Source organism: Elaeis guineensis, chromosome 2 (assembly GCF_000442705.2).
Source record: "Elaeis guineensis isolate ETL-2024a chromosome 2, EG11, whole genome shotgun sequence".
Lineage (NCBI taxonomy): Eukaryota > Viridiplantae > Streptophyta > Magnoliopsida > Arecales > Arecaceae > Elaeis > Elaeis guineensis.
Genome location: NC_025994.2, coordinates 88,126,056 through 88,150,163, shown reverse-complemented (window position 1 = coordinate 88,150,163; position 24,108 = coordinate 88,126,056). Strand labels below are relative to the sequence as shown.

The window sequence follows — 24,108 nt, the reverse complement described above, 5'->3', positions numbered from 1 at the left end:
TTGACATCAAATAAAAATAAGATACATGATGAAGAAGAAACATCTAAATTATTTAAGACTTGCAGAAGAAAAATAGTAAATGGTATGCCCATTGGAGGTTGATATCAAGAAGAAATTTTTCATAAAATGTTTTACGCTCTTTCAGCACGGGAGGCATTTTTTTATTTTTTTTAATTTTTTTTTGAAGTAAAGCTCGAAAGATACGTATAAATTAATTTTGGCAAGAATATTTACCAAGAACTTATATGTAATTATTAGAAAGTAAGGGGCTTATCTATGTACACATGCCTGACCTTCGACAAAATCGCAGGGAGCGTTTGGCGAGAGGTCCGGATTGGCGAAGGAGAGGGAGAATAAAACGGCGGTAGAAGAAGTGATGACCCATAATAAGACCGGAGCAATCCATCCGCGAAAAAGAGGGGCGGCGAGCCAAGAGGATAGAGAGAGAAAAAGATCCCACCTTTCCCGCTCTCGGCTTCCCATCTCCACCTCCATCCCTTCGCCTTCTCCCTTGTTCCCTTCCTTCCATGGCCGTCTACCCTCTCCCTCTCCTCCTCGTTCTCTCCGTCGCCTCCGTCTCCTTTTCCCGATCCTCCGCCGCGGCGATGGCGGCGCCTCTCTGTCTTCGATCGGACATCGCCTTCCTCGACGTCGTCAAATCGCAATGCCCTCTTTGGATCGAGCCGTCGTCGCCTCTGGAGGTAGGGTTTTGTTTTCCTCCATGGTATTTGCTTCTTTGTATGCGCATAGTCCTTGTTTTTCGTGGATCTCTTTCGATTCTCTCTATGTGGGATTAGAAAATTCTCTTAAAACTCGCGTCTTGGTCATGCTATTTTGGTTTCATCGTTCGTAGCCATTGAAAGGTGGGAGCTTTTTGGAGATTCTCTGGGATTTGCCCATATGATTTTGGGGCTTCTAATAACTTTGCATCATGAGATTTCTTGGATTGAGGTTTTGATTTTCTCACGGCCAGATTCTATATGTTCTAACTTTATTGGAGTGAAACGGTGAAAGAATCCTAATACTGGCTTGTGCTCGTACATGTGTGATTTTGTTGTCTTCACATTTTGCAGCGGGCAACATGCAAACTTGTTTGCCGGAAAAATATGATATGCATGCATTGCTTTTAAGTATTGCTGTTAGAGAGGTGCCGAGGTTGCCGGTGGACTCGTCAAGGCCTTTTCAATTCTCATCACTATAAAAGAGTTTATTTGATTTCTCCTTGAGTTGCTCTTTTCAGGGAAATAACTCTGTCAATAACCCTTGTTTTCTGGATTATCTGACTGAATTCTGATGGTCTTTTCGCATCCTTATTCTGTAGTACGTGTTATTCCCATGCATTCAAGGGAAAATTGAACATTTTGCATGCAGTTTCATGCTTGACGCTGTCCTTTGAAGCATGTGTAGTTAGGAAAATTTAAGGGGTTTGGATACTAGTACTTGATATAAAGATAAATGCTAAAATATTTAATGTTAAAGTGGGAAATTAACTGGCAACATGTTCTAGTATAATCGATAAATGAAGATCTAGGAAGGAAAGTAAGAAGACCTGGAGATAAAAATAACAATCTAGATTTCATGTCTCACAGTTATTGAGGTACAAACAACCAGAGATGTCTTGGCAACATACTTACGTGCTGTTCTTTTGTAAGCTATAATAGTATCCTTATATTGCAGGTTGCAACACCGGAACACATCCAAATAGTCAACATGCATATGCTGTTGACAAAATGATTGAAAGTTTCTTAAATCTTTTCCAAAATGTATGCCGATATGCACATTATATATATAATTATTCTTTTTCTGCTGTAATTAAGCTGCTTATGCACCACGTGCATGTGTAGTGTTTCACTAGCCTGGCCAAATTCAGATTTATCATTATTAATAGTGATATCACACATTTATGACTTTAGTCTTTTGAGTTTTTTTGGGAAACATCTCTCAGTGAATGAAAGTCTTGAGGAGGATTGAAGCACTGTGCTTAAGCCTCATCCAATGTGATTTTAAGGCAGAAGCATTGGAGGGTTCTACAAACCACCAGTTGCTTCTGCAGAGGGCTATCTAGCTGGAGTCAAGCTAGGGTCAAAGTATTCAAACATCAAACTCGTAAGAGCATAGAGAAAAAAGAGAGGAATTTCATTGGTCAATATTTTTAAACAATACATATTTTTCATTTTTTTAGTGCTTAATTTAGTTAGTAGTGATTATTTCTTAGCTTTTTAAGCGAAACTGTACACTACCATGTTAGGTAAATGGTGTATCAGAAATAAATACGAGGTTTACATTTTGCTTTACAAAAGTCTTAACACTATGAAAGGGTTGTGAAAGATATTGAGATTTTTTAAATGATTGTTTTGAGAAAACCATATATTTTTGTTGCATATTTTATGTTATGCTTGATATATATATATATATATAGAGAGAGAGAGACTTGGGTAAGGTCGATCGGATTTAGGCTCAGATTTTGTTAGGTCAAAATTGGACAATGGGGGTCCTACATTGATGATCCAAGTTGTTGGATATGATTTACTATCTCAAAATTGCTTGAACATAAAAAATCATATGATTTGAGAACCCCTAGCCTATACATCAACTGATCAAAAAATACATTTAATTCAATTTTATTTAGGCTGTCCAATTTTTGGCTACTTGATGTATAGATTAGGGGTCTCCAAATCATATGATTTTTTGTGTACAAGTAATTTTGAGGTAGTAGATCATATTCAATGGTTTGGATCATTGATGTAGAACTCTAATTATAAAGTTTTGACCTGACCAAATTTGAGTCCAAATCTGGTCAACTTGATTCCGGCCTGACTGTCTCTCTCTATGTATATGTGTGTGTATATATATATTTGTTTATGTACACCTATAGTAGCCATACAAATGATTTCCATGAATTCCCTAATTTAGATAAGGTTAATGTGCTAAAACATTTAGTCCTTAATTGGAAACAATTGGCAATATGTTCGTCTAGGTGGATAGCGGATTTGGACATAAAAATAGTATATTTGATTTGGTATCCCATAAATGTTATATTGCCATTTTACTTGTCCTCTTTATTTTTAGTTTTTGGAGGGGAATTTTCTTTGCCCTCTTTAATATGTAAATTTGCGGAATTCAATTCCATATAAGTTATTACCATCCCCAAACAACCAAAATTTTCCCCTCAAAAAGTCTAAATGGGAGCTGTAATAGGTCTTTCCTTGAAGTCTGACATCTAAGCATCCCTAAATGGTCAAAATGCCTCATGCCACATTGACTTAAAGATGCTTGGTATCCACCAAAATTTATTGGAAGCATGATCATCAGCATATTTTGACATTGTGTCAGAAGTCGGTTTAATGGCCCATGATCTTATGCAAAAGGCTATCTAGAAGGTATTATTTGAGTTTTTTAGCTTGTATAAGTAACTAAGATCTCTCTAGCGCATACTTCATGTGATACTAAGCATATACCCGCGTGAATCCTCACATACTCTCCTTGTTTAAGGTTTGGTATCCCTGCCATGTTATGGGTCTAAATGTAATCAAATCCAATCGCAAATACTATGATTGTCCCATGGTTAGTCTTAGATGGGCTCAACTTGCAATGCCCTTGTCTACATGGGCCATGTGAAGGTTTGATATCCCGGTGGAACGAGGGGCATCCTGGCCATCTCATCTCGTTCTTGTAAGAAAACAGGACCGAAAGGGGATTATGACTCTGAAATCCATCTATTGGGGAAAGAAGAAGAATGAGGAAAGAAAGAAAGGATGGAAAGATGGTGAAAAGGAAAAAGTGAAAGAAAAAAGAAGAAGAAAAAAAGAAAGAAAGAAAGAGAGAAGAAAAGAAAAGAAGGAAGAAAGGAAAGAGAGAAGAGGGAAAAAAGGGAAAAAAGAAAAGAAAGAAAGGGATAAGAAGAGAAAGTAAAAGGAAAGGAATGAAGGGAAGGAATAAGCAAAGAAAGAAAAGAAAGAAAGAAATGAAAGAAGAAGGGGAGAGAGATAGAGGACATCTATCCGGATGCATGACCCGAACCATTGGCGGGACAGGATGGGACAGGACTGTAGGATGTTGCGTTCCATGGAGAAACCAGGACATCTACGTTCCACGAGATCTAAAACCTTGGGCCATATTGCTCTGATACCATTTGTAATGACTCGGCATGTAACAATGGAGGACAACTTGGTTTCCTGATTTTTGTATAAGTACCCAAGTTCTAATCAGCACATAACTGATATGGGACTAAACACATGCTCGTATGGTCTCTCACATACTTTTCCCACTTAAGCCCTGGCCTCCTTAATAGGCTAAGGATCCAAACATAATCAAATCAAATCACAAATACCATGATTGCCGGTAGTCTGGTTTTGTTACATAGTGACATGTTGGGGATGGATCATGGTAGAGCTTATAATGATTCTTTTCTAGCTAATAAACAGTAAGGATATTCTTGCTTTGTGTGTACATGGGTTTCCATTTTTTTTAAATTTTTGCAAGATGTCCTTATAGTATTCTTGCACCCTGCCCATTCTCATAGAGTATTCAGGTGTTATATGTCTGTATGTACATATATTGATGCAGTTTTCTTTTGAGTATTCAGGTGTTATATGTCTGTCTGTATCTATATTGATGCAGTTTTCTTTCAACTAGGAAAATGTTAACTATTATCATGCATAGGGGTTCAGACGAGCTGAGCCGAGTAGTAGGCTGCTGGAGCATGGCCCACCATGTACATGAGCTGCTCGAACTTGGTTCACTATATACATGAGCTGCACAAACTCGGCTTGTGCTTGAGCTGAGTTTGACTTCTGCTATTCAAGCCGAGCTCGTTTAAGCGTTAAACTGAGCTTTTACTGAGCTGAGCTGAAGTTACGCATTATTTTTGCAACTGGCTTATGTTCAAGCTCCACTCATTTATAAGTCAAACTCCAAAAACTCTTTGAGGTTGACTTGTTTTCTAGTTGATCTGAGCCTGAATTGAGCCTGGGTCGATCCGATCCCGTGCTGCTCATGTTTGCAGTCCTAAATTCTTGTGAACATCCATTTGACTGGAGTGTAAGATTGTTGTTGTAGTTGCTCAAGTTGATGGGATGGGTCTTGATAGGTTAAGGTTTATAGTACCATTACTGAATTATTATATATTCGGTGTACTTTTTTCCATAAATTCTTAGTTTTAACTATTTTTGGCTTATTCTAGCTAATGCCCTTCACAGTTGCTATTGTTTGTTGCTATTTTCAGTCTTGATTTGTTGAAGTGTACGGTAGACAGCTAGCCACAACTGTTGTACTTCTTGAGTTCGTCAACATCAGACAGTGCTTTTTGATGCTTTGACCTGTGCTTAGATGTTTGTTGCAATTTTCTGCTCATTTAATTTGGAAGATGCTTTTTGTGCATGGAACTTATCATCTTTTGCCTATGCCATTTTTCTTCCTGTAATTTGTTTGTTTCGGTTTTATTTTCCTTCTATAAGTAATCTTGTTTGTTTTTGTGATGACAAATCTTATGATTTGAGACATCTTTGGGTAGACCAACCACCTGCCGCATGTACGGGTTAGGTTAAGTCTAAACCTGCTATTCATAAAAATCCATCTGTCAAAGGTTGGATGGCCTTCAGGCAAATCAGTTTTAGAGTTAAGCTAAAAGCATAAACTATTTTTTGCCCAATCCACAGGTTTCCTTAAATGGAAAGCTATAGCTTTCCTTCGTGCAGCCGCCTGATCCTTGAGTTCATCGCTGGACTCTGGAAGAAGGAAAATGGGAGAAGGGCAGTGGGAGGAAGTCACCAGAAAGATCTCATCAAATAGCAGTCACTAGGAAGAGTTTGTAAGCCACCAATCTTTTCATCTTCATGATCCCGCAGTCGTGCTCGGCCAACAATTTCCCGGCATCATCTTGGGAAAATATTTTTCCCATCATTGTTTTCCAGCAATTTCCTCTTGCATTGAATTTTTCCCCTTGTGAACATGATAATAATCATGAAACTGCTTGGCACTTGTGTTTGTTGGTATAAGTACAGATTCATTGACAGAGGTTCTATGAGAAAGTAGGTTGGGGTTCTGGAGTCCTATTCAAACTTTTTTCAAAAAAAGATGAGTGCTAATTTATACATAGGAGTAAATGTGGTCCTATTTAACCAGATGTGGACTTGCATTGATGCTTAATTCGTGATCTTGTTATCTGGTTGTCTTGTGATTCTGTTGCTGACTATTTGGTCCAGTAATTTACCAGTTTTAAATTTTTACTGATGATTCCTGAAGTGGAAAGTGTCATGCTCTTGTTTATTATCTGGGGACTAAAGCCACCAATGGCTTGACTTTGCCATATGGTGCATAGATTGAAGTATTAAGGGATCCATATCAATTGTAATACAGAGATGTCTGAGCAGAAACTAAATCGATAAAGATGATGGCATGAGTATTTATCTGTTTTTATAATATTTTTTCAAATATTTTTTATTTTTGATAATTTATAATTTTATAGTTTTTAGGTTTGATATCATGGGTCAACTGACGGTTCATGGTTGAACTTGTCATTAGCCAGCTGTCAAAATGGATTGCTCTGGTCCCTGTTTTCAGAACACTTTTCATCAACCCGTAACCTTGATCTCTGTGTTCTGGCATTATTGGCTTTTCCTATTATGGTATGATAAAAAACTTCCGTAACTGAGTCTGAGCTTCAGGGCAGTCTGCCTATCTTGATGATGAATTTACATCCTGGCAACATCTCACCAAAGAAGTACTTGCTGTGAAACAAGAAAGGCAGTTTGGCAGGAGGGTATGTAATTTAAACACGTATGCTACTAAGGAGCAACTAACTCATTAAGATCTTGTAGCCATGGAATAGATTTAGGGAAAGAGGGAAAAATGAAGATTCAAATTGTGGTGGTAATTAGGTGTGTGTCCAATTGTTCATTTAATAGCATCCATGAAGTTCATTGTCAAGCATAGATCATTTTGAACCTAGTGATTTGTAAGTGCAATGCCTTGCTTTTCTTTCTCTTGAATTGTTTATTGGGTTGGATTTCAAGCAATTGCACCTGTCATTCAATTAATAATGGAGGGTTTTAACCAACTTAGGTAAACCCAAAAATGAAGGGTTTCAATCATGTTCTGTCTTGCATCATGCTGAGAAGTGGCCTTTTTGTGGTCCAAAATGCCAAGATAGTAACTTTGCAGAAAGTTTGGCTCTGACGACTCCTGGATTAAACCTGCATTAAATCGTAGATTTGTGCACCAGTATTATAACAAACTCATGCATATTGCATGCCCATACACGAGGTTCATTTTTATAAGCTAGAGATAACATATTAAATGTAAGTTGTCGAGGCTTTAAATCATCACTTTAAAGATTAAATTCAAATTTGAGTAAGGTTGCAAATGGGTCAGATTAACCCGTGACCCGACCTACATAGATCCGACTTGAACCATTTTAAAGGACCCGTGGATCTGGGTCGGGTTCTAAAATTGGATCTGTTCTATTTTTGGGATCGGGTTTGGATTTATTGAATTTTGATCCGACCCAACCTGATTCATAGAGACTTTTGGGTTGATTTGGATCTTGAGATAAATGACCCGATCCGATCCGCTCCGAATCCAATATAAGACCCAAATTAACTTATTACAAGATCCGGCCATGATTACCTTCCTTGGTTTCATTCTCGTCTATTTATTGAAGTTCAAAGCTCTACTCTTTTTTGTTTCTTTTATTTCTTCGTTTGTGTTTATAGTACAATCCTTCGATTCTTTGGAAGATGGTCCTTTTAGACTCATTTCTGCTGCTCCATCAACCTCATTCAAGATTTTAAATATATGTCAAAAGAAGCATAATGGAAGTAGAATTATAATATTTATTCATCTAACATTATAGAAGTGATAGAAGTATACTGATTGGAAAATAGATAAAATAGAACTTCTTGACTTCCTCCTATCTTCATTTGCCCAGACTTTACAGGCAGGTTGGCAAAGAACCAAGATTCTATAGATCAAAGGTTGTTGGTTGTCATCACTAGCTTTTCAAATTACATCAAATATCTTGGTACTTATTTTTACATGCTCTCATTAGTTGGGTTTTGGTACTTTAGCTTCATAGACTTCAGTTGAAACATCAACAAGAATAAGAACATAAGTAGAACTAGATATGGGTTAAAAACAGGCAATAGATTCAACATCTGCTTGACAGTTTGAAAATTGGTATATAAGCCAACAATAAAAAGCACACATTGAAGAAAAGCAAATCTTCAGGTAGTGTTGCTGCACAAAATAGTGCCATGATAGCCGTTATTTAGTACTTACTGATCTTGTTATTAATAACCCAGACCGGAACCTATCCGGATTCGGATCCGAATTGAACCCGTATTTCATGGATCAGGATCAGGTTTGAAATACGGGTTCAGGTCATACATAGATCCGACCCGATCTAAATGATCCATTGGGTCAAGAAATTTGATCATGGATATGATCCGACTTGACCCGATCTTCTATTGGGCTGAGTTTGGGTCTAATATTTAGATCCGATTAGGATCACTTATGATCCAATCCGATCCGATCTGACCCATTTGCATCCCGAAATTTGAGAGAATTGCCAATGGCAGGCCCAAGTCCCAGTAGTCTTAAGAGTTATTAAAAGAGTTAAGCTTGATGATTTCATTTATCTACATCAAAGGGAAAGGCTTTGTGTTTTCCTGGTTCTTTGAGTCCATGGAGGCCAGCATGCTCTACCTTTTCTCTTCTTTTTACTCAGCTCTCCTTCTTCCTATTTTCCTCAAATTTTACCATTTTTAATGGTATGGACTAATAAAATGAGCTCATATTTATTACCAATCTATTTTATTCATGATTTGCTGGAGATTTGGATGAAGTGTTGATCTAATTAAATCATTGTAGAAGCCCATCATTTGATTGCATCATTGATAATTTACCCTAAAATAAGAAACCTCATGCATTGGTATCTTAGCCATAGAAAATGTCACGCCCCAAATTCAGGACATAATACGGTCATGCTATCGGGAAATGCTGCCCTTGATAACACGAAGCCTGACAAATATAATTAGCTAAAATTCATCATAAATAAAATATAATAAAAGATTCAATTCGATTATTCATCAAGTACATAAATCAAAATTGGTTTAGAGCAACTAAATCCGAAATAGAATGCCAAACCCATGCCTCAAAATTCATCAATAGTTGACTACAAGACCATGATTATCCTATAAATTAAGTTTCAGCTGCAAAATCTTCATGCTCATTGGCGTAGATCCTCAAGCCTAGATCATCCTTTATTCTTACCTTTATTTATTTGGACAGAAAAAGAAAAAAGAAAAAGATGTGAGCTACACCAGCTTAGTAAGTAAATCTTACATTATCTTATCTGGATCAAGCATAAGTTTATACATGTATCAATAAATCATTTAGGGAAGATGATTATCATTGGAACATAAAATCTTCATAATAACACTATATCATAAATAAATCATGCTCTTGCATATGCATAAATTATGAAATTTATATAAACATAGATTTCAATGTATAGAATAAATAAATTCATAAATCATGTTAACTTCATATATGAAGTCATAAGTCATCTGTCATTTTGCCATATCATAATTCTGAATAATTCTTTTAGACTAAATGCTAAGATCACTATTATACCTGCGTCAGTGCCATAATCATGTACCAACTATTACTCATTGGCAGGATTGTATATCAACTACTATTATTCATTGGTAGGGTCGTATACTAACTATTATTATCTATCGGCAAGGTCATATGTCAATTATTATTATCCATCGGTAAGGTCATATGCCAATTACTATTATCCATTGGTAGGGTCGTACATAGCTATCTGAGAGCCCATAGTTGTGCTTCTTAAATCATATTTTCTTAAAGCAAGCACTCTTAAATCATAATTCATCGAATTCAATTTTTTTAAATCATGCATAAATAAGATACTAAATAATTTCATAAAGTTCATGATCTATAAATAAATTTTAGTAGTAACACAATCGTGAAATCATTCTTTTTATGACAAAACATAAATTTCATAACTATGGAGTTCATATTTCATAAAAAATTATTTATATTAAAATATTCATAAAATTACTATGATGCGATAAATCATGAATTTCATAGTGCACATGCTCGATCCTTATTTTATGAAAATACAGAATAATCTTTTTTATGATAAAACAATCAATAATTCAAAAACAAGTAAGAAGTGTCGGAGTTACTTATCTCTTCCGTCCTAGCCCTTCAAGCTTCACTCGATGAATTTATCAAAACTATTTAATATATTAAAAATATAATTAATTTTTATTCGATAAATTCAATTATAAGAAAAGGCGACAGACTGTTCGGACATCGGAGCAATTCAGGATCTTTTAGTTAAGGATCAAATCTAAGCGACTTGATTAAGAATATGTCAAGCATAGATTGGAATCAAGATTAAGATCAATCAACAGGATTTATTAATAATGGATTTCAAAGGTATTTGACATGGTCAGGATGGGGTTCGTCATCTTGCACGGATATCAAAGCGACTTTGGATCATCATGTTTTCATCTTAGATTCATATTGGGGTTCATTGATCAGACAGAGAGAGAGGAGTAGAGGGAGAAAAATCCTAAAGAGAAGAGGAGAGAGAAATTAGAGAGAGAATTTTCTTTCTTTTTTTTTCATTTCATTTCTTTTTCTATCTTTCTTTTTGTTCTGCCTTTTTTTTGGCCGAATAGGGGAGAGTGTTGGTGCTGGTGGCTCGTGCTTCGACGAAGTGCGACGGCACGGTCGGAGGTCCAGTGACGGGCGGTCGATGGTTGATGAAGCAACGGACGGCCAGTGGGAGGGCCGAACGGCGGGAAATCATAGAAAAAGGCCCAAAAATAGGAGATTTCATTTTTATGATTTTTTAACGAACTCAACAGTCGGAGATTGTGCGCAAGGGCATGGGAAGAAGGGGAATAGAGAGAGGAGGTGGGATCGGGGCTTACCTCGCGCTCTGGCGATGCCTTGGCTTCGTTTTCTGGTGGGCATAAGCAAGGGAGGCTGCGGCTTCAATGGGAGGAAAGAGGGAGAAAAAGACTCGATCTTCATCGATGGAGGGCCTTAGGGAGGGGGAGGGGTTTATTTATAGAGAGCCTTAGGGTCCCGGTGGCCCTAGGACTCCCGTTCTTCTCGGATTCACCAGAGAAGAAGACTCCCGATGGGAGTCTTCTTCTCCCCCCTTTTTTGTTTTTTTCATGCCTCACGATTCGTGTGGGGAAAAGTTTTGGGCTGGGTATCACATTCTATTCCTCTTAAAAAAAGTTTCATCCTCGAAACTTGGCTTATCTTTATTTTCAAATAAGTGAGGATACTATCTTTATATCATCTTTACCATACTTTGACTAATTTTCATCAACCTTAGCTCTCTCATTTAAAATGATGCAATTCTTAAACAAGACATTGGTGAGAATAACTTTTCTTAAGAAAAGAAATAACATGTAATAACTTATTCAATTCTATAAATATATAGTTAAACTTGGAAGATATAAAGGAATGTGAAAAATTTGTAATCAAATAGCATATGAGCATCTAATGGGGTGACTAGAATGGTATCTGTAACTACTTGATCACTTGCATCGGCATCCTATTCAGTTAAAGTAAATACTTGTGCATTTCCTTTTCGGTTCAGATCAGTGAGTTAATCGGACTTATCGTCATTCTTTTTGTTAAGATAATTCCATGCCAAATGTCCCTTCTTGCCGCACTCAAAGCACATTTCGAGCTTCTTATAGCAAGGCCTACTATGATTTCTATCACCATACTCATAAGTCTCTGCTCCTTTTTTCTTATTAGAGTTATTCTCTAAGTTGTCATACTGGTCACTCTAAGTTTCTATTGGTCTAGACCTCTTTCTATTTTCTCTTTCTTGTTTCGATTTTTTAATATCTGATTCGACTTTTAAAGCTCATTCTAATACATTCTCGTAATCATTGAAAATATGAAAAGACAGACGAGACCGAATTCTATATCTTAGATCTTGTTCAAATCTGTTAGCTTTTCTCTTTTCGAACTCCATAAGCTGGGGGTAAAAGCAGTATAGCTTGTTAAATTTATTCGCATACCTCAGTATTGTGATGTCGTCTTTTTGCCTTAAAGTCAAGAACTCATTCTCTTTTACTAATCTGACTCAGAAAAATACTGATCATAAAATATCTTTTTGAACTCCTCTCATATCAGCTGAGTATCATTATTTTCATATACAATATTTATTGTAGTCTGCCAAAACTCGACATTTTCTTTAAGCATAGGTATGGCTGGCCTAACCTTCATATCCTCAGAATACTGTAGTACATCAAACATCTTTTTCATTTTTTGAATCTAGGTCTTTGCAATCAAAAGATCAGATCCACCCTCAAATGATGGTGGGTTAAGCCTTTTAAATCTCTCGTGATATGACTCTAAAGATGGTGTAAATCGAGGACCGGCTTGAGTCTGCTTTTATTACTGAATAAGCTGAGCCACCATTTGGCATACTCCAGCAATATCTGTTTGAGTGGCTGGTGCATTAGGGGCCTGCTCAATTGGTTGGTTGGCATCTCCTCCATAATCCTTCTTGCTCCTGTCCTTTTAATAGCAGGTTCGCTAAGACTTCATCCCTCCCGTTGCTCATCGTCATCTATCAAAAATACTAGTATTAATTAGCTTCTTTAAATGAGCAACATGAAGTCTAAAAAAACTTATCTACTCTTATTCAATTAAACGTGATCTAGCTAAATGAGATCTAATTATCCATTGCTAAAATTTTAAATTCTATCCATGATCAATTCTATTGCTTCGATACCATAAAATGTCATGCCTCAAATTTGGGATATAACACGATCATACTACTGAGGGATGTTGCTCTTGATAACATGAAGTCTGACAATCATAATCAGCTAAAACTCATCATAAGTAAAATATAATAAAAGATTCAATTATGTCATTCATCAAGTACATTAATCAAAATTGGTTCAGAGCGACTAAATCCAAAATATAGTACCAAATCCATGTCTCAAAATTCATCAATAGTTGACTAAAGATCATGGTTATCCTATAAATTGAGTTTCAGCTGTAAAATCTCTATGCTTACTGGCGTAGACCCTCAAGCCTAGATCATCCTTTATTCTTAACTTTATTCGTCTGGATAGAAAAAGAAAAAAGAAAAAGATAGGAGCTACACCAGTTCAGTAAGTAAATCTTACATTTTTATCCGGATTAAGCATAAGTTTATACGTGCATCAATAAATTATTTAGAGAAGATTATCATTGGAACATAAAATCTTTATAATAACAGTATATCATAAATAAATCATGCTTTTGCATATGCATAAATCATGAAATTTATATAAACATAGCTTTCAATGCATAGAATAAACAAATTCATAAATCATGTTAATTTCGTATATGAAGTCATAAGTCATCTATCATTTTGTCATATCATAATTCTCTCAGATTAAATGCTAAGATCACTATTATATCCGTGATAGGGTCATGATTATGTACCAACTACTATTATCCATTGGTAGGATCGTATACCAACTATTATTATTCATTGGTAGGATCGTGTACCAACTATTATTATTCAATGGTAGGATCGTATGCCAATTATTATTATCCACTGGTAAGGTCATATACCAATTACTATTATTCATTGGCAGGGTCATACATAGTATCTGAGAGCCCATAGTCGTGCTTTTTAAATCATGTTTTCTTAAAGCAAGCACTCTTAAATCATACATCATCGAATCCAATTTTCTTAAATCATGCATAAATAAGATACTAGATAATTTCATAAAGTTCATGATTTATAAATAAGTTTTAGCAGTAACACAATTATGAAATTTCTTTTCATGACAAAACATAAATTTCATAAATATGGAGTTTATATTTCATAAAAAATTATCTGTTTTAAAATATTCATAAAATCACTATGTTGCGATAAATCATGAATTTCATAGTGCATATGCTCGATCCTTATTTATGAAAACATAGAATAATCCTTTTTATGATAAAATAATCGATAGTTCAAAAATAAATAAGAAGTGTTGGAGTTATTTACCTCTTCCATCCTAGCCCTTCAAGCTTTACTCGATGCATTTATCAAACCTATTTTACATATTAAAAATATAATTAATTCTTATTTGATAAATTCAATCATAAGAAAAAGGGACTGTAGATTGGGTGGTTGGTTCGACTGGCTGTTCGGACATCGGGACAATTCAGGATCTTCGAGTCGAGGATCAGATCTAAGTGATTTGATCAAAGAATCATGAAGCATAGATTGGAATCAAGGCTAAGATCAATCAACAGGATTCATTAATAGTGGATTTCAAAGGTATTTGATATGGTGGGGGTGGGGTCCGTCATCTTGCACGGATATTAAAGCGACTTTGGGTCATCATGTTTTTATCTTAGATTCATATTGGGGTTCATGGATCAGATGGAGAGAGAGGAGTAGAGGGAGAAAAACCCTAGGGAGAAGAGGAGAGAGAGAGAGAATTCTCTCTTTCTTTTTTCTTTTCTTTTCTTCTTTTTTCTTTCTTTCTTTTTGTTCTGCCTTTTTCTTTGGTCGAACAGGGGAGAGTGTTGGGGTTGGTGGCTCGTGCTCCGACGAGGTGTGGCAGTGCAGTCGGAGGTCCGGCAATGGACGACCGATGGTCGACGATGCAAAGGATGGCTGGCGGGAGGGCCGAACGGCGGGATATCATAGAAAAAGGCCCAAAAATCGGGGATTTCGTTTTCATGATTTTTCGACGAACTTAACAGCCGATGATCGTGCGCAAGGGCATGGGAAGAAGGGGAATAGAGAGAGAGGTGGGATCAGGGCTTACCTCGTGCTCTAGCGATGCCTTGGCTTCGTTTTCTGGTGGGCACAAGCAAGGGAGGCTGCGGCTTCAATGGGAGAAAAGAGGGTGAAAAAGATTCGATCTTTGCCGGTGGAGGGCTTGAGGGAGGGGGAGGAGTTTATTTATAGAGAGCCCTAGGATTCCGGTGGCTCTAGGACTCCTGTTCTTCCCGAGATTCACCGGAGAAGAAGACTCCTATCGGGAGTCTCCCCTGCCCCCATTTTTTCATGCGTCACAATTCGTGTGGGGAAAAGTTTTGGGCTGGGTATCACAGAAAATTTCTTGTGACATTGTTCACATAAGTAAAAGGAAATGGAATCTTGAAATTTCCCAAGCATGTTACTGTGGTTGGATGTGTAAAAAGTCCTTTCTACATCCACCTGATGGAGTAAGTATGTGTGAGGATGTTGACAATCCAACCAATCCAGCCACAGTAACATTCTTGGGAAATCCAACGTCCTTGCAAGATGTTTTTTTATTTATTTCTAGTGAATTTGTTATGGCTTGCAGATTTTCTGATATCTCTGTGGTAGCATTGCAAACGTTCTTTTTATTCTTTCTTAAGAGATCCTCACTCTTAAAGCTAGTTATCTCTGAAGTTGTAACTGTAGCCTGATTGGAGGTATAAAATGTAGTTGGTTGCAGTGCATTCAGAAAGTTCAGGTTATCTGTTGGGAGAATGTTTCGACTTCTCAACTGTCCAGGAAACACCTGAAAGACACTTTAGAGATACTTTTACATCCATATTTGTAGGTCAATGTTTTGCTTTTTGTCTTGTTTAATTGTTTCCAGAGAGAACTGCTCCACCCCATCTTGTGAGAATGTGCTTTATTTTTGAAATGGTTTGTTTGACTTGATTAAAAATGAGACTTTGGTTGTTTTTGAAGTGGTTTCTCCAAGTTCATGTCAAATGCTTGCTTTCCAGGGTCAGATCAATGATTAGTGTACTCATCTCTAAGGGTGTTATATATATATATATATATATATATATATATATATATATATATTTCAAATATATGAAATATCTTTATTTGAATAGTCTTTTTATGCTCATGAATCACTTAGAGTTGCCTTTCTCTTGATGCCATGATGCCAACAAAATGTAGTTGGCCTACGATCCATATTTTTTTCTCTTCTTTTTCCCTTTCAGATATTATTGTGTTGCTTTTGTGAGGCACCATTACCATGGTCTCTTTGTTGACATTAAGCCACATCTTCTCTATTTATGATTATGAGTTTATTTGCAAGTTTAATGTGAAAACTCTCTTGTTGGTTATGGTGGAGAGAAAGATCTAATGTTATTCTTTTTTTTTTTTTTTTTTGAAGGTGAGTGGTGAGACACTTGAGCAAGAGTTGAGTCGCAGCCAGAAAAGTGCATATTACTCTGTTTTCTTTTCTGCCTCGTGGTGTCCGTTCTCCAGCAATACTCGACCCGTTTTTAATGCCCTCAGCTCCATGTTTCCTCAAATAAAGCACTTAGCAGTTGAAGAATCTTCTTCGACGCCAAGGTATGTGACAAGTTATTGTACCCGTAACCTTCGTTGCGTTGAGGTACACATGATCTGTTTTCTGAGCATCAAATAGGCTTCTGTTTAATATCTTGTCATGCCATGCAGTGTTTTCTCAAGGTATGGGATTCACAGTTTTCCAGCTATACTACTAACCAATGGAACAATGATGGTTCGATACCGTGGCTCAAAAGACATCAAATCCCTTGTGAATTTCTACAAGAAAACTACAGGTGAGTCCCCTGAGCTTTTTTAGTTTTCTTCCAATTGTTTTTACTTAATCCACATAATGCACATTGGTTTCTACAACTCTCTGTCTTCAAAAGCTTGCTTGAAGGTAAAATCCTTGAGGGTGCCAACTGCCTCAGTTGGAAAAGTCACTGGGTGTAGGTACATGGGTTCGAACCATGGCCTAATTCTTAAACTTGCAGCAGCAAGAGCAATAGAAAGAAGCAAATTCTTGCATCTAGACGGTTTTTGTTGTCTTGTTTGGCTTAGGGTTCAACTGTGATTTGATTGGCTCGACACAAATGTTGTCGCATAGTTGAAATATTTGGCGAAACTTTACAAAATGCGTGAATAATTTGTAAAAGGAAACCGGCTTGAAACATTCTGCAACTTTTTCAGTGCTTCATGAAGTGCTCGTGAATTATCGCAAAACTTCACACTACTGAATCATTCATCGGTAGATTGAAACCCAGGTTTCTTTTCCCTGTGCCCTAAGGGCAGGATTGCTGCCAAAAGCAGGCCACACTGCATTCATTAATTAATTTCCATTCAAAGCCGGTCTCTTGAATCTTTCAAGAAAGGAATTGCATTTATGAAAAACAATAATAAAGAGTTTTAGAGCCATCTTCTCTCTTCCTTGGAAGTTTTTATTTTAGCTGAGATCTTTGTTTCTATTGGTATCATATATGCAAAAATCTCAGCTCTGTTATCTTGGCCACATATATTGATAAAATCCGAGATGTCGTTCGATATGATACTTCCATAAGGCTGATATTTTCAATCACTTTTTACTTAAACAGGTTTTTAATTAATAAATCTTGAAATTAATGTTCAAATATAGTTCTTTTTAACCATATTGGCCAAGATTTTGATATCTTGGTCCAAAAATATCAGTCGAGATCTTAGAAAATTTATATTCCCTCAAAATTTTACCATTTACCATATGGGCTCAGTTTATCTTGGTCTCAACCACTTATCAAGATAACTGATATAATCCAGAATTAAAAACCTTCCTTCCTTGCTTCCCAAAAATATCGGTCGAGATCTTGGAAAATTCGTGTTCCCTCAAAATTTTACCATTTACCATATGGGCTCAGTTTATCTTGGTCTCAACCACTTATCAAGATAACTGATATAATCCAGAATTAAAAACCTTCCTTCCTTGCTTCCCAATGTTCTACTTTGTGTATTCCCTCCCTTTTTTATCGTCACTTCTGATTGTGTACCCAATCATCTTTTCTCAAGAGATTGTTTGAGTTTAAATATCTAAATTTTACCTTATTATTGTTAGCATTCGAAACATAACTGTCTTTTCTTTGTACTATACCGATAAACTGACAAACATTCTGTGCTTACATGCATTGCAAGCATCAGCTGATGGAAGAGCGGTCATCAGATACTGTGGAAACTGCTGTTAAAATATAGCTCAGATCTTATTTACACTTACACTATCCTGCTTTTGTGATGCAGGTTTTGATCCAGTTTCATATTTTGCTGTTGACCAGCCCAGCAATTCAAGAAATGTGAGATCCCTTCGGGCATGGCATGGATCTTTGAAGGAACTGATAGCCCACGAACCTTACATAGCAATTAGTTTACTTTTTGTCTGTCTAAAGGCAATTGTGCGCTTCTTCTGTGTGATCTTTGCTTACCTCAGAGCCTTCTGGTTTTCACTTGCATGGCAACTGAACTTGGGGATCTTGGGCGAATGGAGCCAGCTTTTGGAGCGTGCACAGCATGTATTGGATATCAAGAAGCTGTGGAGCAAGCTTAGGCTCTGCAATAAGACGGGGAACTTTCGGAAGGGTGCGAACAATGCTCGTGCCTGGGCTTCCTCCCTTGCTTCTGTCTCACTGGGCGAGTCATCTGCCTCCAGAGTGGCCTCTCTCGACTCATGATTTGATCCTTGTTTACTCCATTTCTGACCATGGGGAGGAAAGCAGTGGGTGGTCTGGGTCTTCATGTGCTCAAGGAGTAAACCCGTCTCATCTATTTCGTTGTCATCATGTATCTATGTATTTTTTTTCTGTTTTGGGATTGGGGACATGGTAAGCATCTAGCATGTAAATTTTTGAGACCTGATCTTTTTGTATATTAATTTTATGGTAGTCTGCATTGCTAGTGCAATGCACAATCCATAATGGGTTTTCATTATAATTACCCTTCAGTCAAGGAATCTTTTTGATACATGGTTCGATTCTTGAGCATAATTATTTCCCTACTATTATTATCATCACTTCCTTTGCAATCGTTAGAAAGCTCTACACCTGCATGTACTTCAGATGTTTCTTTGAAATTTATGTTGTATGCGTTGATGACAGGCTTGACGCACCATTGCGATGCCCTGTAATCTCGTTGGCTGTGTGTTCTTCAGATCTAATTAGTAGGTTGATGCAACTTAGATGAAAGGATTCGGCTGACAGAGAACACTCTGGCTATGCTGCTTAAATTCAGGTTGTGCAAGTGGGTGATGTCAGCTTTAGCTATTATTGGTGAAATGCTACCTTTCTGTCTGGTCCTTCCGGTAGTTTGCAGCACGGTAGTTGCAAACAGTCCTTACGGTAGTTTGCAGCACGGTAGTTGCAAACGAGACGCTCCATGAAACGAAGTGACGGGAGGTTTCTTTTGGTTAAGCACCAGGATGTATTGGCGAAAAACAGACCTGATAATGGCCATGTAAAGCTAAAAGTGTAGTGTTCAATATCAATCGTCTCGTAAGACCGGTCTTGTTGCAACCATCACCATAACCTCAATAAACTCGAGCTAAGATTAGGCCGGCGGGCATCTTTTCCAGTCAGCCGTCGGCAAGTAGAGTGGGAGAGGAAAATGAAGGGCTGGTGGTAGGGATCTCGCGTGCCTCATTTGCTATGTTTACCGCAACGAGTAAATATTCATCGCAACGGTGATACCATGTCAATTTTGTAACAAATCAATGAGAACGTTTGTATTTCATCGATTGTCGTGTATTTCACCGATTCTCATGATGATATCCTATACTATTTCATTGATTTTCGATTTTTGATCGGCTTGTTACAAGATTGATGTGGTATCACCATTGCGATGAATATTTACTCACAACGGCACATGCATAGATCGGTACATGCATGCCGCCACGGCACCCTCATGACGACGAACACATCTCAGGGGGATAAATAAAACTAGTCTCTCTTATGGATATCTCCGGTTAGCAGCAGTCACCATGTCCAATTCTCCCATGGAAACGTGGGACATTTTGCGCACGAGATCTGCGAGAAGTGGTGGGTGGTTCTGTGCATATGCTTTGATGCATTTGATCATCCATGCAACACGGTGCATACATGCACCCTGCCAAGCCAAGGCTATGGATATGTACTGCACGTCTAGCTCATCCTAAGAATGAGTTATATGTTTATATGCAGTTAGGACCCCGATTGGATGATCAACCATACAATGCGCATGGATAACCCCTAGACCTGAGATTTGTATGCTGGATTCGCTGTTGGATATCTTCGTTTGAAAAACATTCGCCAAGAATGGAAGGATGGTCATCCCTTGCTCTTTTTCTTTGACTTTTTTGTTATTGTATACTAATACTACCGCTGCTACTACTGTTTTTTTTTAAGAACTAGAACTAGAATGCACGAAAGTTCGGCACAATAAGGGCCGGATCGAACCCAATGTGCTGATATCCAACATTCAATGATTTTTACCAATTCAACCAATTGTTGAAGTACCTCTGAGGATTATCTTCCCATTATTGTTTGCTCAGCTAAAAGAAAAAGCAGTGCAGTGGCTGATTTCTTCCACCGACACACGAGCTGGAAATTAGACCCTCTACTCATTCATCACAGCCAGATGAATCTCTTGAGGTCCTGCTGGCGCCAATAAACCTGACCCATGAGGATGATAAGATCGAATCGAAGCAGAGAAGTAGCAAGGAAAGCTTCACGACGGCATCTACATATCAGTTCATCAACTCTTAAGGTTGTGAGGTGCAGCTTTGCTTTGTCTCTGCCAAGTTTCAATCCAATTAGAATTTTGTTTTTTTGTTGGTTATTGGTTTTAACGACTTTAAGATTCTATTCTCAGTATTATTTCTTAATGTGTGAAAAATCATGTAAAGAATGATACAGAAATATTGGGGAATACCGACCGATCCCGCTCATGCTGACTTATAATCGGACATATCCGACCGACCGACCGGTCGTCGGGTGCTGTGACCGACCGATCGACGGCTCCCTATCCGATCGAGGATATGCCAGTCGGGCAGACCTTTTCTGCTCTCTCGATCGACTGCACCAGGGAGTCCGATGGCCGACTCCCGCAACGTGCCCGACTGACCGTCGGAGGAGTCCGAATCTCCATCCGATGCCACTCAGCCGGCCACCGACCTAAGGTCGGTCGACTCTTCTGATCGCCGTACTACTGCCAGAGGCTGTCAGTCCTGACAGCAGCATGCGGCACTGCCGCCTAAGGGCATCATCCCGCCTAGGGCATTGTCAACCCTAGTGATTTGACAGCCCCACGACGACGTGACACTTTCACGGCGACTCTGACAGTCTACAGTGAGTTGACAATTCCTCAATTGTCTGCGCCATTAATGACGGCGTCATACTACGCTCCACTATATATATCGGGGAAGGCTACAGTGCTGGGGGCCGAAAGAAAAACGGACATGCTTGCCCTCTCTCTCGTTGAGTTCTTTGCTTTCTTCTCACTGTTGCCTAGTCTCCTCTCTGACTTGACCGTCGGAGGGTCTCCGTCGGAGCCGTCTCCGGTCAGTGTGGACTTTCTTTTGCAGGTGCTCGTTCCCGACGATCAGGCGACGAGGGGATTGGCCGCAACAAGAAATATGTGAAAGATTTGAAAAAAAATGTATAAAAAAAAAAGATAAAAGATTATTTGTATGCGTAGAAATTTATGTTTTGATCTTTATTTTTTTTGAATAAATTATTTTTTTAATATTTTATTTTTTTATAATTTATATATTTTTTTATTTAATATTTATTTGAGATCTCAGGCAACACGATCGATCTACTACACGTATAGCATGCTATTCTACGTCAATGTCCGGCTCAAGATAAAGTGTTTTCTATAATTATGCTGGAAAGATAAGATCAACGCTCGATTTGCCATTGGTAGAAAAAATAGGGAACAATTTGGGAGGATGTGCGTCACGCCAAAACCCTATCGAAACTTTGGCTCATCCGTGTTCAGATTGCCCATTCTTTAGTACCATTTGGAGATCCATCTGCAATTTGTTGGGGTTCTACGGTCGGAATGGGCAAGACGGAACTTCTCCAAGTCTACCAAACCAGTGACTCTAATGCTCATCGGAGAGAACGCATGGAGTTGCTGGAAAGAGAGGAATGCTAGAATTTTCCTCAACAAACACGCATCTCTCCGGTCTCTGGCTTGTGAAGGTATCTACCTGTTCGACCTTTGGTCCGACTTATGTGAGGAGAGTTCATTGCGGGAGAACGGAAGAATATGGCACCAAGTCAACATGCCATCTGCCCTTCTTCAAGACCTCTTATACTCATCTTGCAGCTTACTTTAATTTCTTGTGGGGGTTTGTTTGCCAGGCTCCGAACTCGTAGTGCTTCGCTTGGTCCTCAAGCATCAGTATGTGCCGAGTCAGCCTCCATAAACTTGCTCTGTTTCCTGGTTTCCTTCTGTGCAGAACCTGTAAGCCTGTAAACAAAATTTATTAAAACCTGCCGTTGCCCTGTTTCTCTTTCCTGTTAATGTTTGTGAATACCCTCTTCTTCCACTCGATAAAAGCTGGGTGGCCTTCTGCCTCCCACATCCTTCGGGGAAAAAGGAAAAAAAAAAAAGCTAATGAGCTGTTTTGAAGGTGAAGCATATGATCTAGCTGAAACAAAGCTTGAGATTGGCAATTTATGTATTGTGTCGCAGATTTCTATGTTAGCATCGCTGTATGATAAAAATTTTCGAAGAACAAATTACGAGAGTTCAAAATCACAAGCATCCTCGCAATAAGGGAAATACTGCGGGTGTTACATCACTTTAACAATTGAAAGTTCCGTCCGGAACTAGATGACAAGATCTGCATAAATGCTGACAAGATCTGCATAAATGCTCACTTGTCCAAAATAATGACCAACCTCTACATGGTAACAATAAAAATCATCCATTTTCTCACCTCTATTAATATAATTTAAAATTAAAATTAAAAATAATAATTTCAATCCACCCATTGGGCAGCCAAACCGATACGATCCGAATAAAATTATTTTTATCAGATCCAATTAAAATTTAAAATAAATATAAATTTTTTAAAAATATTTAAAATAAATACAGACTGAATATAGATAATGATAAATTAGTTATAATTTTAATCTAAATTTTTATTTTAAAATTATAATTATTTTATAATATTTGCATGATAAATTTTTGATTCGATCCAACTTAATTCAATGTCTCTGATTTATTCGATCCGATCTAACCCACAGCTCTACTTAACCCAATTCAATCCGAAATGAATACAGAATGAATATCGATATAGAATTTTTAATCACAAGATAAATATGGATATTGGATGATCTAATCCATATTTGAGCCGTTGTCATCCTTAATTGAGCCACTATCTTTTTTTCATATGGAAAAGGATGAAACTATCCAAACAAGTATTTGGTGGTAAACAGGCAACTTTTACTCTTACATGTTCATATATAATTTTGTTTTTTGATTTAATTTTTATTTTTTTGAAAAAAAAAGATATAGTAAACATAAAATACTTGATTTATCATCAATAAAGTTGCATAAAAGAGAGAAGTATAACGCTATCAATTTGAAGATCATAGATATCCACATCTTTCTTGCATGTATCTTACTTGTTTAACAATAATTATTTATAAATCCATTATGCTCCCAATGCTATCATATATAAAATTCTATAATCTATCATGCATGCTTCTAACTTGTAATTGTATCTCCTCAATTTTCCTTTCTATTCTTTTTGTTGAGAGAGTGGTGATAATCCCAAGTTGGATAATGAAAGGGTATTATTGGTACTCAATGTACTCATGGTCCCATCCACCTACAACCTTTAGTTTTTCGATTGGATTATGACACCCTTTGCCAAATCAGTTTAGATAAATCCCATCCTATTTTGTGCTAACAAATAATTAGCCTGTTGCATTTCCATAGTGAATGTCTTTCATTTTCATATCATGTAGGTAGACTGTCTTCTTCCAAACCCCATATTTAAATCATTCTTCTTGTTATCACTAAACTTGATTTGATTTCTCTAACACCAAGCTTTAACTTTTATGCCCCTCATTGAGACAATAATCCATCCATCAATCATAAACCTCCTTTTCCATCCAAAAAAAAAAAAAAAAAAGATCATGAATTTAACTTACAAATCTAGGCTTCATGGCCAATATGATCTATTAATTTAGCACCTCATACTTACCTTTCAACTTCCAATATCATTCTTCCACCTGTTTCTCTAGATGTCAGTCTTATGAACATTAGCCAAGCCTCCTTATACTTAAAAAAGCAGGAGGCATGCACTCAGT

General features: G+C 37.4%; 1 protein-coding gene across 1 annotated transcript; it reads left to right on the top strand.

Moving 5' to 3' along the window:
* The first annotated feature begins 319 nt into the window (after positions 1 to 319).
* LOC105054810 (5'-adenylylsulfate reductase-like 5) lies at positions 320 to 18,769 on the top strand. Its single transcript, XM_010936405.3, has 4 exons — positions 320 to 701; positions 16,173 to 16,354; positions 16,463 to 16,587; positions 18,053 to 18,769. Exons 1-4 carry the CDS (start codon positions 528 to 530, stop codon positions 18,478 to 18,480), a joined length of 909 nt encoding a protein of 302 aa, XP_010934707.1. The 5' UTR covers positions 320 to 527; the 3' UTR covers positions 18,481 to 18,769.
* The last annotated feature ends 5,339 nt before the right edge of the window (positions 18,770 to 24,108 follow it).

Bases quoted from the DNA above. Each gene is read 5' to 3' on its own strand.
- LOC105054810 (XM_010936405.3), top strand. From the start codon at position 528: ATGGCCGTCTACCCTCTCCCTCTCCTCCTCGTTCTCTCCGTCGCCTCC. The intron at 16,355-16,462 runs GTATGTGACAAG...CATGCCATGCAG, and splicing joins GAATCTTCTTCGACGCCAAG to TGTTTTCTCAAGGTATGGGA. The intron at 16,588-18,052 runs GTGAGTCCCCTG...TTTGTGATGCAG, and splicing joins TTTCTACAAGAAAACTACAG to GTTTTGATCCAGTTTCATAT.